The 26,866-nt window shown below is 41.6% G+C and overlaps 1 protein-coding gene across 8 annotated transcripts in view; it reads left to right on the top strand.

Annotated features, from left to right (window-relative positions):
* The window catches only part of PLAGL1 (PLAG1 like zinc finger 1), a 47,644-nt gene that overhangs the window by 13,201 nt on the left and 7,577 nt on the right, over nt 1-26,866 (top strand). For 4 of the 8 annotated variants that reach the window (XM_030448223.1, XM_030448222.1, XM_030448224.1 and 1 more), the window contains exons 2-5: nt 4,657-4,699; nt 22,503-22,658; nt 23,702-23,814; nt 26,032-26,181. In XM_030448223.1, coding sequence (XP_030304083.1) covers nt 4,681-4,699; nt 22,503-22,658; nt 23,702-23,814; nt 26,032-26,181 — 438 coding nt within the window. In that variant the 5' untranslated portion in view covers nt 4,657-4,680. Of the gene's footprint in view, nt 1-4,656; nt 4,700-7,883; nt 7,947-22,502; nt 22,659-23,701; nt 23,815-26,031; nt 26,182-26,866 lie in introns of those variants that run through there. The other 4 variants (XM_030448229.1, XM_030448230.1, XM_030448227.1 and 1 more) reach the window with 4 other exon arrangements.

Genomic DNA, 26,866 nt, shown 5'->3' on the forward strand with positions numbered 1-26,866 from the left:
AGGGACTATTCTGCAGTAGGTGCTTATGTGTTCAGAACATCCATAGAATCATAGGTAGTAGAATCATATGGGTTGGAAAGGACCTCTGAGGTCATCAAGTCCATCCCTTGATCCACTAACACTGTGGTTACCAGACCATGGCACTGAGTGCCACATTCAGTCCCTTTAAAAACCTCCAGGGACGGGGAATCCACTACCTTCCTGGGCAGCCCATTCCAATGCCTGATCACCCTCTCTGTAAAGAATTCCTTCCTAATATCCAGCCTAAACCTCCCCTGACAGAGCTTAAGACCATGCCCTCTTGTCTTACTGGGAGCTGCCTGGGAGAAGAGACTGACTCCCCCTGGCTACAGCCTCCTTTCAGGGAGTTGTAGAGAGTGATGAGATCTCCCCTGAGTCTCCTCCAGGCTGAACACCCCCAGCTCCCTCAGCCCTTCCTCACAGGACTTGTGCTGGATCCCTTCACAGCCTCCTTGCTCTTCTCTGGACCTGCCCCAGCATCTGAATCTCTTTCCTGAACTGAGGGGCCCAGAACTGGACACAGAACTCGAGGTGTGGCCTCACCAGGGCTGAGTACAGGGGCAGAGTCACTTCCTTGGACCTGCTGGCCACGCTGTTCCTGATACAGGCCAGGATGCCATTGGCCTTCTTGGCCACCTGGGCACACTGTTGGCTCATGTTCAGCTTCCTGTCAATCCAGACTTCCAGGTCCCTTTCTGCCTGGCTGCTCTCAGCCACTCTGTGCCCCATGTTTCTGCTCATGGTGGATTTGTAATTCAAAAGCTATCATTCATGTCTTTGTCTCTGCATTGCGTAGGTCTCTTCTGCAGACCTCTGTTGTCATCTACAGGTGACATCACCATGTGAGCATAATGGTATCAACTGCAGTGCTGATGTGTCAGTATGAAGGCTTTTCCTGTTGCTGTTACTTAAATCTCTTCCTACATTGTCGTGATATACATACATCTATGTCTCTTGACCTTCTAGCCATTAGGCCAGGGTAGGTAGATGTACCACTTCTGGAAGAGTCAGGTCAGTGGGAGAACTCTGACTCATGAACCCATGTGAGAATGGTGTGGTGTCAGATGCAGGACAGCTGTCTTGCAGAGCTAGTATGTAGTCTTATATTACAGATGTTACACTCACAGAGCTGTTTCTAGGCCTGCCTTGCCATGGAGTTAATTCTCTGGTGAAGATGAGTTTCATACAATAAAGTACTTGCTGTCTGGCAAAACTGTGGCATCCTCCTAGAAGTCTGCAGTAACCTGCAGTGAGTGGATACAAGACTTGGAGGTGGCAACTGGTTTTCTGGTATTCAGAAACCTTAGCCAGGTGTCACCAAAGTATTTTTCAGGCACAGCAGGAGCAGCAAGTGGAGCTTTGCTTCCTCTCTTGTTGTCTCCCAATGCAAATAATTGATAAGCAAGGTAGTTATCAAGGCCATTGTTGGCAGCAGTCACCTATGTCTTAGGTGCGTCATGAACAGCCCCAGAGGTCCTGTGGGGGGGGGGTTTCCCTTGCTGTGTGCATTTCCTTGTGAACATCACCTTTCCTCCAGTGCAGTAGCAACTCTGCATATAGGGCATTATGAACCACACCTGGAAACTGGATGGTTGATTTCTTTACTCCCATGTCCTCTGCATCAGAATAGTAGGGCTAACAGGCATTGCCTTTCCCACTGGGGATACTGGACATCTCAAGTCACACATGCCTTCAGTGTGCCCACTATGGTCACTTCAGAAACACAAAATGTGTAGTCTGTAAACTTGTGGCAGTAGTGGAGCAGCAAAGAAAAACAATACCTAAAAATCCTGACTCCTACACAAATGCACACTGCAACATATCCTTTTTGATAGGCAGTACAGAACCCATTCTCACTTCCTCTAACCAGCATATAACCCCTTTTCATCACAGCAAGGCAATGAACTTTTCATCATCAAATGTGCCTGTAATCACTGCTTTGCTATCTGTAGACTATTAGCCATCAATGATACTTAGGTTGAATAGGACTTCACAGGCTATGTGCAGAAACTAATTTCCTGGTATCTGAAAGTCTGTAAAAACCTCAGAAGAAGAACCTCAATTTAGTGTCTGGACTATGATTTTCATCTATGGGTTGGGAAACATTTCCCATGCTACTTCTTCTCCTCTTCTGCCCATCCATTGATGAGGATGGACAGTACTTAAGAGCAACCCCAAACTACTTCTTTTGGCTGTATGTGCAGCACAGCCAGTTTGTCCAGTATACCTGTAACACTTCATATAAAGGTCTATGTGGTATGTCAGTGTGATTTACAAGGAGTAAAAACACAGAAGAATGCCCAACAGGGCTGTTAAACTGAAGCCAACCTGGCTACTAGCCAGTTGGCTAACTTTAGATTGGCAAGTAGTTGATCTAGCCAGAAACCACCAGGCACCATGCCTGTTTGGCATAGGGTAAGTGGCTGCTAAGACTCTGCATGTGTTGGAGCCCCTTTGGGTGGGGGGCAATGCACTGTGCAGGAGGAGCCCTCATGCATCAGAGGACGGAACTTGAAGTGGGAGAATGATTTATAGTGGTGATTCTGGTTCCATGTTGAGTGTAACTTGTGAAGAGCTGGCACAGCTTATGAAGGAGCTCGTTCTGCTTACACTTCTTTTACTCTGTAAATACACCTTGCTTTGCTAATCCTCATCCTATCGGATGTACTTCTGTTTGGTGAAGACAGCATGGGCTTGAAAGGCATGTTTAAGCATCTGGGAAGGAAACACCCATCAGCTTTTTTTATTTTTTAACATCAGTACTCTTCTAAATTCCAAAGTGTAGACCATCTGTAAAAAATATTTTCTTTACAGATTGTGTTTTATGCTAGGATTGACAGCTTAACTACACAAGGGTTTGATTATGTTGTGTTGTGATGTGATGTGTGGTAAGAGAGCAAGTCTGATTTACTAACTTTGCTTGTCATGGGTTTGGGATTACATCTGTGAGTACTTATTTGAAGGGATATGTAATTTTTATTAAGCTAACTTGCTAAAAAAAAGGAGGCTTAGGGAAGAGGAGATCTTGTAATTCTTTACAGCTTTACCTGAAGGGAGATTGTAGCAGGTTGGGTGTCAGTCTCTTCTACCAAGTAACAAGGAGGAGAGAAAACAGCCTCAAGTTGTGCCAGGAGAGGTTTATTTTGGATATTAGGATTCACTGAAAGACTTGTCAGGCACTGGAGCAGGCTGCCCAGGAAAATAGTTGAGTCACTATCCCACAAGGTATTTGAAGGGCTTCATGTTGATGTGGTGCTTAGGGGCATGGTTTAGAGGTGGACTTGGCAGTGCTGGGTTAACGGGGTTGGACTTGATCTTAAAGGTTTTTTCCAACAAAAAGGATTCTATGATTCTTATGTAATGAGCACGCTGATAACGTTGCCTAGTAAAGATGGTCTGCATGTACATAATTGTTGAGTGTTGTTGAGTAAATGGTGGGGCAAATGCTCAGCATGTCTGCTTTTGTATGCAGGTAAAAATGGCAGGTCCTGCAGATGAGACTTAGGTGCTTACAACAGATCAGTGGAAGTGTTACTTTAATCTTCTCAAACTTGTAACTGGCACTTCTGTGTGCTCTTACATTTCAACAGGTAGCAGGATTTCAGTTTCCTCATCCAACTTACAGATAACCTATCAGCTCTAGCTTCTTCCTTGGGAAGCTTTCCTCTGCAGGTCTCATCCACTAACTCCTCTGTTTACCTTATCTTACCACTTCTTTACACACCTTGAGTCTGTTCTTTCCTTCACACCTTGAGTCTGTTCTTTCCTTCATTCTCATTATACTTTGCCATCCATATTTCCTGTCATCTTTATTGCCTTCTTCCATACTTCTCTCAGTTCTCCCAAGCAGCTCAAATTAATTTTGAAGCATCTTACAAAAGATCATTGTGTTTTTTAAAATTAAGATGTTATCTTTGACCTGTTTCAGTCTGCAACAAAGTACTGTTACTTTCATCGGAGTCAAGTTTTCACCCTAAATCATATACATGTTATTTGTATGCTCCCTCATTATTACACACCTTCATTTCTGTTGCTTTAAGTAGGGATTCCACTATGCTGGAGGCTGCTCAGACAGCTACAGAAAGGGGCTCTGTTCCTACATGCTTACAGTCAAATTTCAGTCAAAAAACATCAAATGAATGGGAAGAGAACAAGATGAACAGCGTTCTACAAAAAGCTTCATCTCCCGAAGTCTTTCAAGAGAGCAAATAAAAGGTCTTGTGCTTTAGCTAGGTAATCTTCCCTTTGACTTTGCAAGGCAATACTCTTAAGTAGCAGATTTAAACACAAAATGGTATTCAATGGGGTAAAATACATGCTGCCTGAAAATTTCGGGTCGATAATAAATGTTAATGGAGACATGAGATACAGTGAATTGCTTTTAATTAGAATGTATTACATTAATATTGTCAACTCACATTGTTTGTGAAATCAAGTGGAATCATTTATTAAGAGATAGGAAACGGATGGATTTATACTTGCCTTCACAAATTGAAATTCTTTGTTAGATTTCCCTAGGTAAGGTTTCCTTGTTTCCTAAAGAGCACTTCATGTGATAACTAGCATGAGGTTTAAACATGAATAGTGCTAGTTCAGGAAACTGATCATTCTTTTTTTTTCATTTATTTTATGTAGGTTTCCATTGCCTGATCTGTAAACATGTCTACAGACCTGCTATGTAAGTACATTTCCTTCATCCCAGTGATATTTTTGTACCATGTGTTTTTATCAGATTCACAGATGTGCTCGTGATTGATGTATTTTATCTTAAGTATGAAGTCTGCTTTTACATTTGTGTTTCTTCTGAGGCATCTGTGGAACAGTATTACCATTATAGCCAACTGGCTTATTCTTGGAGTAAGGCATGACTTACTATGAGTAAGATTGTAAAAATCTGGCCCATGCATAAGAACAGACTGGTTCATTGAGACTTAAAACATTTTAGATAGAATTTTTTATCTATCTCTGGCACAAATACTATCCCAGATGACTGCTGAGAGATGTGCTTGGGATTTTTTGTCACTGTGTGAATTTAACTTCTGTGTTTCCAAGGCATCATTATCCAAGTCTCACTCCTCATCACTGTTATTAGTTCTTCTTTTTCAACAGCATATTTCTATATACTGAAAAAAACTACCACTTGGGACTCCCTGATACTTGCATTCTCTCACTGGTTCCTAAGATAACTGCAGCATTAACCACATTTTCTATGCTTATTGATCTGATCTAGATGCTTTCTTTAGGAGTTCCTTCAGTGTCTCAGCTCTCATTCTTTTATCATCACCTCCAGGGGCTCCCCAATGGCACACTGTGTAGCATAAGAGGGGACAGTTTCAGAAACTCATTTTATCAATCTCCAATCCTTCCTCAGATGAAAAGAAAACTTTTTTTTTTTGTCAATAACTATAATCTGTTAATAAATACAAAAACATAAGTGGCTGACTGGCAGATAGCAGCTATCTGTGGAGGTGGTATCTCTACTTCAAGTTATGTGTCAAAGTGCATATTTTGAGCTTTATTTGCTAACTGGCAAGTTTGGGGCATGCTTAAGTGCCATTTAGATACAGGAAGAACTCTAAAGCAAGGAATGTAATATGCCTGACCACAACAAAACTGCTGTCAGGAGTAAAATGTTTAAAAAAGGGAGAGAGGGGAGGAGGGCTGCACAGTGGTCCTGGTCAAAATCACTTATGATTCCTCAGCTTAGATGTTTAAGCTAATTTGACGGTTTCAGACAATTTATAACCTGGCAGTTTCATTTGTCTCTCTTCAACTCTGCATCAGCCCCTCACAGCATCTCACCCACTTTCAAGTGGTTGGAGAAGTTGTCATCTGAGGAGACTTTGAAGGAATTGGGTGTGTTCTTCTGGGAGAAGGCTCAGGGGACATTAATCATAGAACCACAGAAAGATTTTGGTTGGTAGGAACCTTAAAGATTTGGTTCCAACCCCTCTGCCATGGGCAGGGGCACCTTCCGTGAGACCACACTGCTCAAAGTCCCATCCAACCCTTGAACACTTCCAAGGCTGGAGCATCCATGTCTCTGGCCAGCCAGCGCCAGTGACTCATAGTAAAGAGTTTCTTCCTAACAGCTTATCTAAATCTACCCTCCTTCAGCTTAGAACCATTCCCTCCTAAAACTGTTCCCTCTCATCCCATCACTACATGCCCACATTAAAACTCCCTCTCCAGCTTTCCTGTAGGCCCCTTTAGGTACTGGATAAACCCTATAAGGTCTTCCTGAAGCCTTCTCTTCTCCTGAGGCTTCACCTGAACAACCCCATCTCTTTCAGCCTGTCTTCATGGGAGAGGAGCTCTAGCCCTCTTATGGTCTTTCAGTAGAAAAGTGTTGATTATGGAGAAGGTGGGTGTGCTTATCTCCATAAGGATCCACTGTAACAGAACAACAGGTTATGGCCATAAGTTTCTTCAGTGAAGTTGTCCTTGGGTATAAAGGATATTTTCACCATGATATCAATTAAACATTGGAACAGCCTGTCCAGGGAAGTGGTGGAATTTTCCTCACTGGAAATAGTTGAGACACAGCTTGACAGGGCCCTGGGTAACACCCTGCTAAGGCTCTGCTTGCAGGAGGCTGGGCTAGTTGATCTCCACAGGCTTCTTGCAACTTAGGTAATTCTGCAGTTCTCTGTTCCTTATGTCCCCAGCTATCTATGCAATGATAGTCATCCCTACCACCTGTCCCTAGTCTTCTTAATATCCTACTGCTTGTGCTGTGGCAGGTCCTGTGATACTCAATCAGAACAGACACTTGTTTTCTCACTCGACATGTGAATTAGGATTGAGGCAGTATGCATGCTCAGGGGACTTTCCAGATTCCAGCTGGTGGGTGTACGTATGTATGTATGTGGGTTTTATGACAGCTCAGTAGTGTCTCAGGAAAATGTCAGTTCACAGCAGAACACTGAAGACTAACATGGCAAATCTGTACAGATGTGAAGTGACTCTAAATCTCTATGTCTGTTTTTATGTAATTAAATAGTACAGAGCCAGCCCATGACCTTAGTGCTGGCCTGTGCTAACAGACAACATCAAGGTGCGTTTTGGGGATAACATAATGCCAGGCTCTGTTCCAGTAAGGAATTTGGATGTAACCAAACTCTTTGAGGGAGGAAAGGGAAAGAGGTGAGGAGTATTTAGGCACATGGGGCTGATACCAGGTGGTCTCAGCACCAGACCGTCTCTGACTCTTCCTATTTAATAGTGGACATGCAGCCTAAACACCCAATCCCTAAGCCACGGCATTATCTTTCACTAATATTTGGTTCAATACAAGGTCAGATTCTTGGTTTAAGTACCTTGTTCCAGGTCACATTAATGAAGATTAGTTGTATAAATAAAAAGAAAAAAACCAAATCAAACCAGACCAAATCCTTTTAGATTCCTAGGAAAAAAATCTGCTTGGGGTAAATTCCACAAAGAAAATGTACTGGCTTCACAATATGAGGGCTTCTGTGACTAGACCTCTGAATCCAGCAACTAAGTCTTCAAGCCTGTGGAAATAAACAAAAATAAAGCCAACATCCCAGTGAAATTTCAGCATGAAGAAATTGAGGTAGCAAGTGTTCCTGTGTTTAAATGAAGAAGCTAGGGGAAAAAAAAAAAAAAAAGAGAAGTTTATAAAATGTCTGGCAGCTACCAAGGCTCGGCCTGTTGGGGAAGCAACAGACTTCCCCTTTGGAGCTTGTTTTTCTTTTTATCCTTGGATGAACTAGCGTGCAGTATATTATGCTGCCTGACTGTAGGGGTTTGTCACGGTTAGTACCGGAGGCTGTCCCGGGAACGTAGGAAGACTATGGGAGTGAATGGAGCATGTGGTGGCTGAGGGGGTTCGAGCCCACTCTGGGGGAAACCTGTGGCTGCTCCTCTCGGCTTGGTCCGGCCAAAGCTGTGCAGGAAAGGAGGTGGGTCTTTGATCTCTTTGTTACAGCTGCTCCCTGGGAATTTGCTGAAATCAATGCCCTGTTTTCCTGAAGAAATGAATGGCTATGCCTAACTAGCTTTGTGAGGCGCTGGGGAATTCACTGCTTCTGTTTATTGACAGCTGAAAAGGAGCACATGGTGCTGAATGGGTCCTCTTAGGGAAACAAAACAGAGTGGAATTAGACTTAGTTGAACACAGGGACATTTGGAAAAGTCTGCTGAAGGAGGATGGCGTGGTTCCTGCTGCCTTGTGTTAGCATAGCCTGACTTTTTACTAAAAATGCCGTTTTAAATAAGGTAAGAAATGTTCTGGTTTACCATCCATAGTGCCATTATGAAATGTTTGCGTTTGTGCTCTGAAGTGCAAAAACCAATGTTTAAATTGTATTCTGTTATGGGAAACACCTAAGTGACTCTTGTGCTGTGCATAGCCTCTGTGTACGTTCATTTGTTCTTTATGTACTGGTGATTAATGAATATGAAAAGTAATAAGAAATTATGTGGTATTTGCATCTTTCAGTCAGGTCCTGAACCTCAGTTGTTTGTGTATGCTATTATATGCAGTTCTTTAAGGCTTTGATAATCAGCTGAATTGCATCAGATGATTTCTTGACTGGTAACAAATTGCTGCATTAATACTTATGCACTGGGCAGTGTCTTACAAGCAGCCCAGTCTGGCAGAAAATCTGGGAATCTGAAGTCCCTTGAAATGTAAAGATATATTTTCAAGCCTCTGTCTCTATGTGTAGGCCCAAGGCAAGAGATGCACTTGATGCTGCACTGTCTAGTTTTAGATGTACAGTTGTTTGCGTTTTTTGAAAGAAAGCAAAGCGTAGCAAGAGGAAGATGATAATGGAGAGGCAGTATTTACTTCATTCGAGTCCAGAACAGTTTATCAGACCAAAGGAATTTGGTGTGTAATTCATATGTAAATTTTCTACTGAAAACAGGAGAACAAATTGCCAGAGTTTCCATATTAATTTCTCTGGTGACTGAAGAAAACTTCTCTGAGATCATAGAGCTACAACTTTCAGGTGTGGCCAACTTAAGACTGCAGGAAGAAAGTTTCTTCCTTTGTCGGTTTAAGTGTAGAGACAAGTTCCAAATGGAATAATCTCTGTCCTGTGAGTAGGAATTCCTGGTTTTGTGTTGCAAACCTGCTTCAAAGAGTCCATGTGTGTGTGCGTTTGTCTGAAAACTCTTGAGTAATCTTCTCATTTAGGGGGAAGTACTTAAGTTTCACATTTTATCAGAGTAGTTTGTGTTACATTTTATCAGAGTAGTTTGTGTTCCTCAGTCTGGGATTTTGCTTTGGGTGACTTTGAGCTAGTAATCTTACTGGTTTTGTTCTCATTTTGCTAATTTTGTCTCATTTTAGCTGCTTTTCTTGGAAGCATTTGGGGTCCATATGCAAACAGACCTTAGAATAATCTGCAATCATGAAAATAAAAATAAATTGCTTAACTGCAACCTTGTAGCTTCTGGCACCTGCCTTTAAATTTCCAAGATTTTTGGAGGGAAATGCAAAAAAAAAAATAAAATTAAATATATCTATGATTTTGACAGAGGTGAAAACATTGAGCTCAATCAGTCTGATACTGATGTTTGTGAACTCTGTTGTCATAATACCTATCCAAATGAGACCTTTTTTGATGTCCTTTTTTGTATTTATTATAGACTTTGGAAGTCACTAACATTTAAAGCTAAAGCCAATTTAAAGTTAATGCTTAAGTTGGAAATGAAGTATTTTGGTAGGTAATTTTAATGCTGTAGTCTAGATGTGTCATTAAAATAAGGGTTTCTGGGTAGTTTTGGTGGTGTAAATAAAAAGGAATTATCGTCATGGAAAGCTTAGGTAATCAGAGCTATTTTAGTTAGTATAACAGAGAAGAAAGATTATTATGTGTGACATGGAAGGTGACATTTGTTCTCTGTTACTTGGGCAATAAGACAAGGCAGAGTGTTCAGTGTTTAATTTAGTGGGCTGTGTTTAGGCAGAGGTGCGTAAGGAAGTACATGGGGCAGGCAATTTTCCCTTTGCCTCTTCTAACACCAAGGATTTTTAGAAAACATGAATATCATTGTAACTTACTGGAAATGTTGAAGTGGAAGGAGTATAAAATAATTTATTTACAACCAATAGAGCAAGATACTTGAAATACAAAGCAGTTTATGTGATCATAGACAGCTCTAAGTAAACGTCCATGTTGAATGTTATACAAATACCTATTGGAGGTGCATTTCCCCCAAGGTGATGCCTTTACCATCTGTTGAGCTTGTTCTTTTAGCTAAGAGAGTGTGAAATGGGAACAAATTCTTTGCAATTTTGCTTTGCAAGGTTGCTTCTTAGATTATAGAGATTACTGTTACTTTTTGGTTTGGGTTTTTTTTTTTCACTTTTGGAAATAATTTGAAGCAATACAAATTAATCAGAAACCTATGGAGAAAAGCTTTCATATTTTATGTTGTCTCAAATTGAGATGATTATCAATAGGGCTTTATGGAGACTCATTATAATCTGAGTTTAGAATGCTTCATCTGCAGAAAATAAATCTGCAATTTTTTCTAAACCCAGAAATTTTTTCAACTCTTAGATTTAATTATCCGATAATACTCTATAATCACATACTTTGTAATTCTTTGTTTTAGACAAACAGACTCAAAACTGTACTTATGCATGAGAAGAATGGTTACTGTAAGGGAAGTATATGATACTGCTGCCTAATTTGTTACTTCCAATTTTTGTTATTCTTTTCTAATCAGCCTGTTAAAGAATCTCAGGTGAACACAATTTCTTTAGTACAGGATCAATAAAGGTGTCAGATAATTATTCCTATTGGAAGTCTTTAGAGTAGAAAGAAGAAGTGTATGTTGGATCTCAGGGAAAAGTTGAAAAGTAAATGGAAACACAGATACATTTGCAAGTGTATTTTTTTCACAGAAATACATTTTTGTGTCTGTTCAGCAGCAGAGCTTCCCAATGTCTATGTTGGTTTTTTTTTTTTAAATTACTTCATACCTTAAAAGAGAAGAATATTTTAACTGTATCATGAGAGTCTTCTATTCATTTTGTTCCCAGAGAAGCTGGGAATCTAGCATCCTTTTCACATTGAAAATTAAGCAAGTAGTAAAAAAAGTTGTTGGCTGTGTCCTCTGTTATGAAGGTGATATGTAATTAGAGCCTAAGGTGTTAATGTTTACAAAAACACAATATTTTAAAAATAAGACTCATATATTTCAGTATTTTAAATCTATGATTTAGGATTAGTAAAAAACAGAAAGCAGATATTTTTTTGTTTTCTGGGTTAAATTGGAATACCAGTAGGAGGTTTGGGCAGTTGCCTGGGAAAGTTAACTGATTTTCCACTTTTCTTCAGACTTAGTTTCCACTGAATGCAATGTGGATTGTGAGTGTTCTTTCAAGATAGGCCCTGCAAGATCTCAACACCCATTAGTGTGCAGTTTCTGTGTATTCACTTCTCCACACAGACTTCCTTCTTTCATAATGTGGCTACTCGCACATCACTAGAGCCAAATGTACAGACTTCTACCTGCAGAACTGGATCCCATGGTTTTTACACTGCTCTTCTATCCTCAGTAGCTGTAGTTTGCTTCATTTTGTTATATGGCCTCTAAAGTCCTCAAGTTCCAGCCACAGGTGGAGTACAGCATCTCTTCACTCTTTCATGCCAGTTTTCCTCATTGCATCCTACAGTAAACTCACATTTCCTTCTCCAAAGCAAGAGTCTACCTGCCTGGTTCCTTCTGCTGCTGATCAGATGGAAATATATCCCAGCTGCTAGTATATTTGCTGGGAAAGTGCCTGCTAGTCCATGTTGAAAGTAGTGTCACAAATCGAAGAGAAAGAATTGATTTGGGCTTGTTTCCTAAGGAGTATCATAAAATAGTTTGGGTTGGAAGAGACTTTCAAAGCTCATCTAGTCCAACCATCCTGCCATGGGCAGGGAAATCTTCAACTAGATCAGGGTACTCAGAGCCCTGTCCAACCTGACCCTGAATGTTTTCACGGATGGGGCTTCTACCACCTCTCTGAGCAGCCTGTGCCAGTGTTTCACCACCCTCACAGTAAAGAATTTCATCTTTCTATCTAGTCTAAATCTACCCTCTTTTAGTTGAAAACCGTTACTCCATGTCCTATTACAACAGGTCCTGCTAAAAAGTCTGTTCCCATCTTTCTTATAAGCCCTCTTTAAGTAATAAAAGGCTGCAATAAGTTCTCCCTAGAGCCTTCTTTTCTCCAGGCTAAACAACCCAAACTCTTTCAGCCTTTCTTCACAGGAAAGGTGCTCCAGCCCTCTTATAATTTTTGTGGTACTCCAACAGGTCAGCATCTTTCCTGTGCTGAGGGCTCCAGAGGTGGATGCAATACTCCAGGTGGGGTCTTATCAGAGTAGAGGGGCGGAATCACCTCCCTTGACCTTCTTTTGATGCAGCCCAGGATATGATTGGTTTTCTGGGCTGCAAATGCATATTTCTGGCTAATGTTGAGCTTTTCACCCACCAGTACTTTGAAGTCCTTCTTCACGGGGTGGCTCTCAATCCCATAATTCCCCAGCCTGTATTGATAGCAGGGGTTGTACCAGTTCAGGAACAGGACCTTGCAGTTGGCCTTGATGAAGTTCACATGGACCCACTTCTTGAGCTTGTCAAGATCCCTTTGAATGGCATCTCATCCCTCACGTGTGTCATCTGCACCACTCAGCTTGGTGTCACCTGCAAACTTGCTGAGGGTGAACTCAATCCCACTGTCTCTGCCATTGATGAAGATAACAGCTCCCAGTATGGATCTCTGAAGGACACTGCTTGTCACTGATATCCATCTGAACATTGAGCCATTGAACACTACTCTCTGCATGTGACCATCCAACCACTTCCTCATCCACTTAGTAGTCCACTGATCAAATCCTATCTCTTCAATTAAGAGAGAATGATGTTGTGGCAGCCCAGTTCAAAGGCCTTACAGAAGTCCAGATAGATAATATCTGTAACTCTTCCCTTGCCCACTGATACAGTCATAAAAGTGGCCATCCAGTTGGTCAGGCAGGACTTGTCCTTGGTGAAGACCTGCTGGCTGTCCTGAATCACTTCCCTGTCCTTCATGTGTCTTAGCATAACTTCTAGGAGGATCTGTTCCATGATCTTGCCAGGCACAGAGGTGAGGCTGAGAGGTCGATTGTTCCCAGGGTTCCCCTTTTTGCCCTCTGAAAAGTGATTGCACTATTTCCCTTTTTCCCGTCACTGGGCATTTCACCTGTCTTTCATAACTTGTAATGGAGAGTGTCTGGGCCACTACGTCAACAAGTTCCCTCAGCACTCTGGAATCATACAGTGGTTTGGGCTGGAAGGGATCTGAAAGATCATCTAGTTCCAACCCCCCTGCATAGGCAGGGACACCTCCCACCAGACCAGGTTGCTCCAAGCCCCATCCAACCTGGCGTGAACACTTCCAGGGATGGGGCAGTCACAACTTCCCTGGGCAACCTGTGCCAGCGTCTCACTACCCTCCCAGGAAAGAATTTCTTCCTAATGTCTAAACTTAATTTCTCCTCTAGTTTGAAACCATTTCCCTTTGTCCTCTCACTACACACCCGTGTAAAAAGCCCTACCCCATCTTTCTTGTAGAGCCCCTTTATATATTGGAAGGTTGGTATAAGGTCACTTCAGAGCCTCCTCTTCTCCAGGCCAAACCACCCCACCTTCTTTAGCCTGTCTTCACAGGGGAGGTGCTCCAGCCCTCTCATCATTTTATTGGCTCTCCTGTGGACACAGTCCAGGAGCTCCACATCCTTCTTATGCTGGATACTCCAGAACTGGACCCAGTACTCCAGGTGGGGTCTCAGAAGAGCAGAGTAGAGGGTGAAGAGCAGAATAGAGGGAGAAATGCAGGTCCCATTGACTTAGGCATGTTCAGGTTCCTTATGTTGTTATGGACCTTCTCTTACAGTCCCCATTTTTCATTCAATCCATTGATCAATCAGTCCACTATTGCATCCTCTCTGAAGGCTGAAGAAGTTACCCTTAATGCATTTGTGCGGGCTCATGGACTGCTTACAGCTCATGGTGCAACTTTTCCAGCAGATGTTTGGCCTTTTCCCCAGCAGTCAGAGCCTGTGAGCACCACGCCTCCTGTAGCTGGAGTAACAAGGCTTCATCAATAGGCTTCCCTTGATCTGCCAGCCTGGTAGTACACACCAGCCCATTGTTGCCTCAGTCTCAGGTTCTTACCTATAAGCTTTCAATCTGCTTGTGGCTATTCTTCAGAGACAGGTCTATCCATCTCTTGATTGAAAGGGCAATGCCTCCCCCACCTCCTTCCTCACCTGTCCCTTCTCAACAGCCTGTAGCCACTGATAGCAACAATCCCCCCAGTCATGGGGATTCATCCCACCAAATTTCAGAGGTGGCTTCACCAATACTACTGCCAGTCTCCTCTACATGACTTCTGGACTTGATGGCCAATAACAAACAAGTTCACTGAAGGAGACAGAGACCCAGTCTATGGTTCTGCTTTAAGGCAATGTTGCAGGGGTTGGAAATATTATAGCTAATTAATACTCATTATTAATGACTCATTAGTCATTAGAATTGCCACACTTCATTTATCAGAATTGAAACCGTGGTGTAGACTTGCCATGAATAAAATTGTCAGCTGTAATAATACACTTGATATGGGGTGTATGGCAGTGCACATGTGGGGTTATGCATACATGCATTTAGGAAGACATATGTATTGCAGGGGTTTTTTGCTAGAATGAAGATGGAAGATTCTGGTGTCTGCTACACTGCATCAGTAGCATTAACATTACCACTGAAAGACCTGACACTAAAATAAATCAATTGGCCTGCCAAAAATCTCCCCACAAGAAAAGTGCTCAAGACCAATTAAGGCTACTTTTGCTGTGGGAAGTAAAATTTATCCTGTGAGAGATGTAAGTTAAGGGGTCCAACATGTGGCTCACAGGGTGTTTACAAGCAGTTTGAATAAGACTCTTGATGGCTGTCTGTATTTCTGTGGACAGGGGATTTAAAGGGATTTTAGTTTTGCTGTCTGCAGTATGGAAGCAGTGCAGTTTGGACCGTGATAGTGAAGACTTAAAGCAAAAAGATGTAGCAGCCAGAAGCCACAGCCTTGCACCAGGATGCTGGCTGTTGGGGCAGATGGGCAGAGTGCAACAGAAAGGCTTGGCTCTCAGAAAGCTTTTGCTGGGCATTTTATTGGACCAGGCTGTGCTGACCAAGGCTGTTTTCTTGTGAAAAACCCAGCAGTTGTTTCTGAGAATTTGCTGTTAACCTTCTTTTTTGTAACCTGTTTCTGGATGTAATTTTATGACTTCATACCAACCCAATGGAAGGAGAGAAGGGAAAACAAACAAGCAAACAAAACCCCAAAGCAAGCAAGCAAACAAACAAAAAACTAAAAAACAACCGACCTGAAAAATCCAACTGCGTTTTTCATTTTGATTGTTCGACGTGTATTCAGCTCTCAGCAATGAGAGAAGTCTCTTTGTTCATGCTGATTAGAAGTTATTACATGTGAATAAGGGAAATGACTTCACTTGAAATGTGCTAGTTATGTATATTGGTTCTGATAGCAAACAAACCCCATGTGGTGTACCAGAAATGTGACACGTACATTTTTGTTCCAAGAATAACTAGGAAGAGATTATTTTTAAAATTAGCTTTAAATCAATCAATGTTTTGATCTCAAATAATTTTTAAATGAATGTACCCTCCAAGAACTTTGATAAAGTGGTTCCTCGGACTGCAGAGTGAAGTTAAACTTGATAAACACACCTACATACTTTCCCTGCTCTTTGGTTTGTTGTTTGGTTTAGGATTTTTGGTTTTGTTTGTTTCTTTTTCTTTTTTTCTGTAAGGTTGCAGGAAGGCCCTATACTGCCCTTTCAGATGTTCAAATGTGAAAGTAACTTTTTCTTCTACTGCACCGGCTTTGTGAAAACCTATTGAAGCTGCTGTGTACAGTCACATTGCTGAATTTCACAGCCTAGCTGTGCTCCTTGACACTTCTTTAATTGTTCAGCTTTTAAGATTCGCAAGAGGGAAGGAGCACCGAAGAAAACCTCACTGGGATTGGTAGGGGGATGACTTTTTATGGGAAGCCTGTTAAATTCCTTTTGGCTATGCCTGTCCTAGTACTTCATAGTCACCAGGCAAGGAACTTATTGTTCCCAGATGTGCTTGACTGTCATCATGATTACTCCCCATTAAGAAGTAGTAATGAATCACAGTCCTTTTTGTCATTTATATGTTTGTATAACAAATAATTTTGGAGTTCTGAAGAGTTTACATGCTTAAATTCATGTCTGTCAGGAAAATGTGAGCGTGCTTTGCATTGGATGATTTCTTCACAGTCAGATAAGTGCTGATGCTCACTTCCAGAGGTATCCTTCTGTAAGAACAGCTGTGCTGGACAGAACTGTACTGCTGGGGGGCAGGAGCCAGGCAGATCATCTCCCACTGCTAGTCACCTGAGTATGTAGCCTCCCAAAATCTTTGCTTTTGGGAACAGAGGGAAGGACACCAGGAGGATGGAGATGAGATGAGATGAGATGAGATGAGATGAGATGAGATGAGATGAGATGAGATGAGATGAGATGAGAGAAAGTGTCAATGCACATCATCATCTGGGTCAGAACATCTAAGCTCTGGGCTCACAGTTTTAGGGATTTAGCTCAACCTGCTGTTCTGACTGAAGGAATAGGGTAGCAGTAAGACATGTTTGCTATCGTATTGCTCTGTTTCTGTCTTCAAAGAAAGTAACTCCATTCTTGAGTTTTACATTTTAGTGGAGTGAGGTCATGTTCCTGTAAGTGTGATTAACGTTAAGAATGGTTGCTGGGATGTTTGCAAACCACAAACAAAGGCATAAGCATGGCACAAAGTGCCACTAACCCCCCAGGACTGACTCTCCTCGCCCTCTGCCAGCATCTTATATATAAATATTCTTCCCTTTTTTTTTTTTTTTGGTGGGGGGGAGGGGGGTTGGTTATTATTTGGGGTGAAGGATTATGGATAGTAAAATGCCTGCTTCCCCAAAAATATGCTGTGTGGTGCATGTATGTGCAGGCTTGCAGCCTTTGCTCAGGTGAGCATATGATTACAAAAAGTCAGCCTGAAATGTGGTTTCCTGATTTTTATTTATTTTTTTTTCCATGCAGAGCTGAGCAGTTTTAACTCTGTTAATGAAAAGTTTTGCTGTATGAGATACAAGAGGCATGAAAAAGAGACACTGGAAAAATGTTCACCTATTTTTGTGTTGGACTAAGGATCAGTTATTACAGTTCAAAAGTGAAAATCAATAGAAAATTCAGCATGACGGAATATCAGAAGTTAATGGAATTTGAATAAAATTCTTCTGAATTCTGGTAATGTAATTATATCAGCTTCTATTTTACTATAGTATAAATAGGATGAATTATTAATCACTTAAGAGCTTCAGCTCCTTTGTAACATTTTGCACATCAAACTTAGGACATGTGAGGCTTATTTCATAAATGTTTTCTACAGAGGAAATGTGTGGCAGTGACCCACAATAATGGGAAAATAACTTGGGATTAACTGTTTGCTAATTGAGTGCTTTGAATTTTTGCCAAATAAATTATATTATGGAACAACATTTTCAAGCTTTTCCAGCAAGGAGTGCTTCAGAACAAACTACAAGGGAGGAAAACCTTGTGTACTGTTGTGTAAGAAGAACTAAGACTCGCATGGGTCACATGCAATACATATTGGACAGAAAATGTCCACAAGGTATGTCTGCAGCTTTCCCCTACATGAAAGTTGAGCAAAGCTAACGGAGCAGTAAAGTTTTACTCCAGGATAAATTACTGTTGTTTGCTATGCAAATCTTATGATTGTAATTAGGCTAGGATTTGGACTGCTGTGTACACTGATCTTTGTTCCCTCTGGGCACGGGAGCTAATTCTAATGCAGCAAAACAGCACAGCAAATGTCGAGCACTGCTCAGCCGGACGATTGTTTCTCTCAGGACATCTTTGGACATTTTTGAAAGGATTGGTTTACCTCTGCCTTCACAGAGCATGTAAATTGTGCCACAGGCATCGTGTGGGCTACAGGAGTCTTCAGGTACTGTAAAGTCTTGCTTGAAAGTAGAGGCTGGAGAAAGCTGGAAGGATTTTTCCTGACAGACATCTAGTTGTTAGCAAACTGGTTTTAAAAAGTGGGGGTTTTGCCACTGATTGGTTAAAGGAGCTGGTGGTATGTTGGAGCTATCACGACAGTGATTGCAGTTCCTAGTATAGCTATGTATAGCTCCCCTTATCTCTGCAGCCGGACTTTGTGTAACCGCAGCCTGTGGCTCCTTGCCCACACCAATGAGCTCTCCCCAAGGCTGGGCTTCTGCCTCTGGGGGTGGCACAACGCTGTTTTGGAAACCTGAGTTTGTTAACTGTGCTTGAATCCAGCTTGCCCAAGCTTCCACACCAGTTTGGCTAAAGCTGACCACGGGAGTTTGTCCCCGTGCAGTGTGGCCCACCCCGGGTTCATCTGGAGGACAAGGCAAGCTGGCTGCCGAGGCTGCCAGGTGGTAGTCTACAGCAAAGGAGAGCTGTCACCTAGACCTGGACTGGGGGGAAGAACCAGCGTGGTGAGGATGGTACAGGTGAGCCACAGTCACAGCTTGCTGTCCTCCCTGGGATCATGGCTGCCAGCATTTTGGTCAGCCTCACGTGGTGGCCTTTGGTGACAGCCCATGTGGTGGGAGTGCATCCTGCGGGCAGTGGGTGTCATTTGCTGGTGACTCAAAGAGCAGGGGAAAGCCATGGCTGCCAACTATGCCTCCCAAAGGGCTGGGGAGACATGGGAGCAGATGCATTCAGGAGGAGGAATACTGGGCTAGGGGCATGCAAGAGGTGTAATGAGCAGGGCACAAAGGACCCCATCCATGTGTCGAGGTGGTGGCTGAACACCCACTCCCTGCTCATAGTGCACCTGAACCCACACCCGTGCTGGGCTTCTCTACTCATCAGTGCCTCCACACTGCTGCTGTGAGTTCAGCAAAACAAAAATCTTACTAGCTGGAGGATCTATTAGATTGTGTAGCTTTATCTACAGGTAGGTGGAAAAGGCATTGTTTGGAACCTTTTCACAATCACTCCAAAGACATAGAGAAAAAACGAAGAAGTACCCTGTAGGGGATAATATAGCACTGATGCTCTAAGATGTAGTAGGCTACATGTTCTGGTTTTTAACAGCTTGTAACTCCTGTGAATCTCATTTATTCAGTTTTGTTGCCCACTCATCTAAATCAACGCTAAGTGGAGGAACTGAGGAAGTTTTACTTTTCCTTGCATGCTTGCACAATTATCAAGTATTCTTTTAAACATGACATTTAATCCATTATTTTTTTGTATGTGTAAAATCAATTTAAGGGAGTAGGGTAACTGTAAAAGTGATGTACAAAAGAGTCAAACAAAAAGCAGGAAAAAATATTCTTTGCAGAAAGTGATTTTTCTAACCAAGTATATTTGATTCCTAGTGTTTGTTCAACAACGTGTGCTGTTTTCATAGCTGGGTGCTCTGTATTTCAGAACAGGTTAGAGTGTGTTCTGAGTTTGTTGTTGAAAAAATTTGGTTTTACTTGAGTAACCAAGATAAAAGAAGGTTCAAAATCTTTTGTGAGCTTTGCAAACCGGTGCCATGCTGCAGCTGTGGTTATGCGTATATTCCTTTGCCAAAGGCATCTGTAATTTAGCATTGAAATACAAAGGATTGAGAGCTGGTCTGCAATTACCTCTGAGGAAGGATGTAAACTTGACAGTTTTGTGCTATTAATTTTGGGGGAAGGTATTACAAAGACCTCTGTCCCCAAGGGTAATCCCTAAAGTTATTATATTTACAGTGGGCTGATCCTCTGCTTCTGGTACACCCAGCAGTTTTTAGTGTGCAATAAGTTCAGAGCCAGGGTGCTAATGTGATGGTGTGGGGTTAGAAATGCTGCACAGCAAATGCAATTCCAGGGTGCCCATTAAATAAATAAGTCAGTTATCTTCATATCCCATCTAATGAAGCAAAGAAGATATTAGAATAAGGCTTGGGCAGCTCTGGCTATTTCAAGGTGCCATGCAGCTATGCCAGGTCAGAGCTCCACTGCCACGGGGCTTGAAGAACACTTGCAGCTCTGCAGATAATTTAATTCAGTTCAGGCTGAACTTGATCATGCCAGTGAGGTGTGCCTCCTGGGGGACATCCCTGGGGCCCCTGTGCTCAGTTGTATGTGCAGCACCCATTTGGATGCAACTCAGTCCCTGATTTTGGAGAGCACCTCCCAAGTGCCTGTGCTGTGTGAATCATTTCAAACTTTATGTCTGGTGTCCAGAGGACCAAGGGGGTTCATCTAACAGGGCACTAATGCTGAATTTGGAGGCTGATTCAAGGAAGACCCTCTTTCCCTTCTTTCCCTTTCAAGCCATCCCATGAGCTGCCCACCCTGGGGCCTCTGCAGCAGGCACTGCCCTGGGGTAGCTGGAAGGTTTGCTCAGGATCTCGGTTGTGATGAATCACAGAGGCATGGCATGGATTGATAAGGTCGTGTACTTTACGATTAGATACATCCTCTCTCAAACAGCAGTTCTTTGTCTCCATTTTGCTTTTGGTAATGTTTTTCGGCAGTTTGCATACCATGGCTCTCCAAGCAAGTAGCTGTTTGATTTGAGACAAAGTCACTATTATTCTAGGTAAGCTGAGGAAGCCTTCAGAATTTTGTTGCTGTCAGAAGACAGTGATTGTTGTCAATTCGTTTAAAAGCTGGTGAGGTTAAATCACCAGGAAAATACTTTTTTCTTGCAGCCTAGCTGTAAAGGATTTTCAAGTACATAAAAAAGTGTGTAACACAAAAAATCTGCCTTGCAGCTGGTTTTTTTTGTGGGGTTTTGGGGGTTTTTTTGTTTGTTTTGTGTGTGTGCATTTTAAGTGATGGATGTAAATTGATATGTTCTTTATCTATAGCCCTATCCAAACACCCCTATATATTTCAGCTATTCACAATGCAGGTGTGCAGTCTGGGAGCCATGGCAAAAGAAATCTATTACATGGTCCCCAAATTATTGAAAAATACGTACTACAACCTGACCAATACACAAATCTACTTCCTCATTTAAAGTTCATGGAGAGCTCTAAGAACTCAGTGGGAACAGTTCAGGCTTATTTCAGGACTAGACTCTTCAGGCATATAATTTTGTCAGTTGCCTATTTTGAGCAACCATGAGTATGGTGTTTATGGTGCTACTGTCCTTTCATAGAATCATAGAATCATAGAATTAGCCGGGTTGGAAGGGACCTCAGAGATCATCTAGTCCAACCCTTGACCCAAGACTATCTCAAATATCTCTCCAGGCAGCGTCTCTTGTGCTCTTATGCTTCTCTTGACTTCTCTTTGGCTACGAGCTCCTGTGTGGTGAAGCCTTCCCTCTCCTGCCCTGGACTCTGCTAGAGCCTCCCATGGCTTCCTTGGACTCAGGAATTCTGGCTCCCTTCCTCTGCTCCTTATTGTCAATTACTGAATAGACTTGCTCAGAAGAGTTTTCAAAAGTAAAACAAAACGAAGTAGTCATGGATGACCATTACCAGCTTTTCCTTTTGACTCAGTTGTAAAGTGTTGTTGGCTCACTGTTTTGGTTTCTACTGTCTATAAAAATGTTTTGTGCAAGAAGTCCCATTTTTCCCATTGTCCTGTGTGACACCAGTGCCAGGATGACCTTCTGCTGCAGAGTATCATTGCTCAGTTGTGTTGCTGCTCTGTATGAGTTTCCCTGGCAACCAATTTGAGCTACACTGAACCAAAAATATCTCACTGTGCTGGGAGAAAGTCAGTTTGCAGACATATTTCTCCAGTAATGACTTCTCTGGACGGTTTGTGTGTTCAGCCTGCAGATGTCATCACTGAGAACCAATAACTGGGAGTTGCAGCATGCCCCTTTTGCTTACTTCCACAAGCAGCACTAAGAGAAGAATGCCCTTGCGTGACTGTCAGATGAGTTGTAGATTGTAAGACCCATTGTACTCATTTTTCATGGAACACCAAGGGTCTGGTCTTCTATAGAGAACAGTCTGTGCAGGTTCATAAAGTCACAGTGATGTTTCTTGGATTCTTTGGTTCTCTGCAAATTACCTTGGTTATTCCTAGCAAATTCGCCTTTCTCAATTTCTAAATAAATATATGGACCGTGATTTATAGGTGCACATGCTGTGAGCTCCAGTTTTGTTGCCTTCCTAGTCACCAAAGGCATGGATTTCGACATCTCCAAATGAGCTTGTGTATGTCTTTGGAGGTCAACTCATGAATTTGCACAGGAGAAAATGTAAAAACTGGAGGTCTTATTTCAAACCTTCCTAGTTTGGTTTTGGAGACGCTATTTAATGTGAAAGAGAAAAGCATTGATTATTTAAGATGTGACAAAGGTGACAAAATTAGAAACAATTAAATTGGATAGGAGTAAGTCAGTTTTAGTAACAAGCTCCCTTTTCTGGGTCTGCAGGGTGTGAGGATTGCGGTAAAAGCCTTGTAGGAGAATGCAAACTCCACGGACCACTCATCAGGGCTAAAGATAGGGTTATTCCTAGCCGAGCCCGTCTCACCCTACCTCATTACCTCACTTTGCGAGTGTTGGAGCTGCGAGCTGGAAACCAGCAGAGTAAGTATTTCAGCTCTTTTTCCCACAGTTGAGAAAGGCAAAAGTACTAAGACTGCCTTGTTTTCATGAACAACTTGAGGCATAATCATTGGGTATTAACAGCATGAAGACTATTTCAGCTGAGCACAGTTAAAGTTCACATTCATCTACTGCTTTTGTACTGACTGATTTCTTGTAACCTCGATGCATAGGCTGACAGCAGGGCAATAGCCAGAGCTGGTGTGACTTTTAGCTGTGAGCAATCAGTTAGCTCTGTTCAGTCAATACACCTTTAATGAATGTTTAATTTGTGTCTAATAGTAGCAGCCATGCACTACTACATACTTGTTTCTTTTCCCTGAGCATGCAAATCAGGAAAGATTATATAATAAGAGGTAAAAAACAGAAGGGTAATTATTCTCCATCTACCCCCTGCAAACTCAAAAGACCACAGTGGATTAATTTACTGTCTGCAGCATCTTCAGTTCATATTATAGATATACTCTTGTTTCCTTCTGAGGGCAAAGGAATTTGAATGTCCAAATTTGAACAAGGGAACTACATCCTTAGTGCACAGATTTTCCACAGCTGCATGTGTAGAGTCCTGCCTAGTCAGAAAGAGAATTACAAGATGCCTCTTTTTTTGCACCCATGATAGTAGGCAAAGGAATAACTAGAATGATTAAGACAAGTAATGTTGTGTTTCTATAGATTCTCTCCACTTGTATTGGGAGAGAACAACCTCATAAATCATGCCAACAAGCAGAGCTATCAGCTTGTAGATTGATGAATATCAGCACCTTTGTGTTGCCTGCATAATATTCTGACATGGATTTTGGGCACTTCTGTATCCATTGTAATATCAGGTGTTTTTTAAAAAAATCTCTGTTAATGTTTGCATCCTTTCCAGATTCTTCCTGTTAGAATTATATACCTGGGTTATTAGTCTAGCAGAAGAATTCAGGCGTTCTACACTGTCATGTTTATCTACATTTGCACAACTGTATACATGCAAGAAATACTTTGTGTATATTAGTATTGGACTGGTCTTTTTTTGTTCACAGTCCTTGGAGTATTTGCAAAGAAAGTAATACAGAAGAGAACACAGTTTGGTCCTTATGTTGGTCAACTGTCTACAAAACTGACCTGCTATGATGAGAGCAGACTAGTACTGCAGGTAAAAATCCAGTGACTTACTATGAAGTGCATTTGTGTCTTTAACAGTATTTATGTGTTTTAACCAGTCAGTTTGCTCTAATTAACTGTTCTTTTCATCTGTATATCTGTATGAATTTGAATCACATTATTAGTCATTATTATTAGCACAGCATAACCTGAAGTACCAAAATGTTATTATATATACTGTGTTTGCTAGAAGTCTGCTTTCCTGCTTTCTAGTTTTACCACTTGTAGGGTGATTTCCTATCAGTCTAACAGCTCTTGGTAATCTTTTCACAGAGCACAGCTACTGGAAGTATCCAAGGATAGTGCTGCCTTCATAGATAAAACAAAAGGATTTGCATGTAACACCATGCCGCTGGGACGATTAAGTTTGTGTGCTGAGTTAGCAATAATAGTAGAAATACTAAGACACTTGCTTAGTAGGGAGAAACAGTGCAGGGATGGGAAAACACTTATTAATTATGTGATTATATATAAACTTTGACACATGATGTATTAACTCACTTTAGTCAGATTGTTACTAAGGGCTGGTACCATCCCTTGCTGCATGTACAGATACTGATCATCTCATCATTTGTACTTTATCCAGCACAAATAGCAGCTGCTCAGGATTAACCTATCTTACACATACCTGCACACACATCCTTTCCCAGAAGAATTCCCTGTAAGGTGATAATTGATCATAACTCTCCATCTACATTTGCTGCATAGGGTCACCCCTGGGGGTACACCTCTCTGTCATACAGTGAGGCTGTGGCTTGGCCACGGACTCCCATTAGGATTCCTCAACAGGTCATGGTTTTTTCAGAGCCTGTGTTTCATATCAGGCCCCCCAGGAGAGAGGGATCAGCAGCAGCTGTGCTGTGACATGCTTTATGTCTTCATCTGAGCTTTCTCCAGAAGCTTGGGACTGGAAAGCACTGTGTTGTAGTGGAAGGCATAGATACAGATATTTCTGTAATTTCATTCAAGAGCAAAAGTAATAGCTTCAGGAATTCCTCTGAAATGCATTTGTTTATGGAAGTCATGTGAACGGGCTGCCAGGAAAATAATGTCCTGTGGGATTGTCATGGCATCTTGACACCAGAGAGGATTTGTTCTTCTCCATAACTAAATATCTTCCATCGTTTTATGAGCCACTTTATTTCCTACAAATGCAGAAAACACACTTGTCTAACTAGCTTGCAAGAGTGAATGAGTTAAGCACCCAGTTCCTTCCTCTTCCCAAGCCATTGTAAACCACACCCTAACTATCAGTCAGCTCCATTTGCTTAAAATTACACTGTGATAAGCACAGCTCTAGCTGATGAATGGACTGTTTCTTCAGAAATGGAGACTCGAGTCCCAGGTTTCCTACCAGACAGAAGTAGCTGCCTTGGCTTTTCCCTAGCAGTATTCTGAATATGTGACCAAGGTTGTCCAACAGATATTTTTATTGGAAATGGGTTGAAGTTAGGTAAAATTGTTCCCAAAAGCAATGGAAATGCAACTTTTTTTGCAAGTAATTGCCCACTGACATGGTTAGTAGAACTGATAGATGCTGTGCTAACATTTGTTGTGTAGCTTCAGTTGTTCATATTCAAGACTACACTGAAGAAAAGCAATTGTCTTGTATGAAGTCAGGAGCATTTGCCTTGTAGAGGCATAGCCTTGGAAAGGAATCTAGGAAGAATAAAGTAAAGGAAAAAGAAAAATCTTTCTGGCACAACTGTTCATTTGTGTTTACCTCAGCACTACTAAGGGGAAAAAGAGAATACTGTTAAAATGCCATTATATTGCATGTTACCTCTCTGGACAGCTATACAATTGTTCTGTGCAAAATGTAGTGCTAGCACAGCACTAGAGTTTGAGATTATCAAGTACTCAGGAAGTACATTAAGCCATAAAGCTTATCTTCCTACCTGCACTTAGTTCTTATAATATTATCTTTCTATAACATAAAAATGATGAAATATAGACTGGAAATACATACAAAGGCCTACAGTTATTTTAGTAGCTGAGTGCCTCAGCATGTATTCTTTCTTCACTTTCCTTTGCACTCTGTATTCTTTAAGAGTAATCTATCTCAAAAACAACCACAATTTCAAAGGACATATGACAATACAGGGTAAATAACTGATAGCCTTGATTCCAAGCTAAAGAAAACTATTGTGCCTTTATACAGCACTTGGTTTTATCATGTTCTTTCTCCTGTCCTCCCCCATTGTTTCAGGTATTGAAAGATGGAGGGAAGTACTTTCTGGACACTCCCAATGAAGACTGTGGAAACTGGATGATGTTTGTCCGGCTAGCCCGGAACCAAGAAGAACAGACCCTTGTGGCTTATCAGCACTGTGGAGAAGTCTACTTCACAACTGTTAAGGTAGTTAGACCCATAGTGCTGCACCCCTCATACAAATGGACATTTATAGGCGTAGGTTCTGAAAGGCAAGCTTTTTTACAGGGGAAAGAGTGATTATATTCTGCCACAGCAAGCAGTGTGTATGGGGCTTTGCAGTGAAAGGAGGTGTGTACTTGCTGTTGTGGGTAGTGAAGAAACCGAGCAGCAGGAAACAGAAATATCATTCATGATGGTGGTGTCTAAACATGGACATTGTAAAGTTCTTCTGTTTCAGATAGGTACACGGTGAGATGCTCTGGCATTGTTACATTCAGTAGTACTTCATCCCAGAAAGAACATACACAGTCCTTTCCTTTATTACATTTTTGGGCACGCGTCATATTCTGAGCGTATTAGAAACAGGGTCCTCAGTGGAATCTTTACATACTATTTTCTGCTCTCATTAAATCTGAAGACCCAACTGTAAAACTTCAAATACTGCAATGTTGCCATGAAATAATCAGTTTATGTCAGAGATTCTGGACTTCGTGTGAGGAGAGAGAACAAAGTACTTTGTATTTTAAAATGGCACTGGAACAGTCTTGGGTTTTGTTGTTTTTGTCGCTTTTTCAGGCAAAGTTGTTTTTTTTTAAATCAGAACTTACTCTTTTCTACACTTAGGAAACTGAAGTCTGTATGTTGAATATTCATTGTTCTTTTTTATTCT

Source organism: Calypte anna, chromosome 3, assembly GCF_003957555.1.
Source record: "Calypte anna isolate BGI_N300 chromosome 3, bCalAnn1_v1.p, whole genome shotgun sequence".
NCBI classification, from domain to species: Eukaryota; Metazoa; Chordata; class Aves; order Apodiformes; family Trochilidae; genus Calypte; species Calypte anna.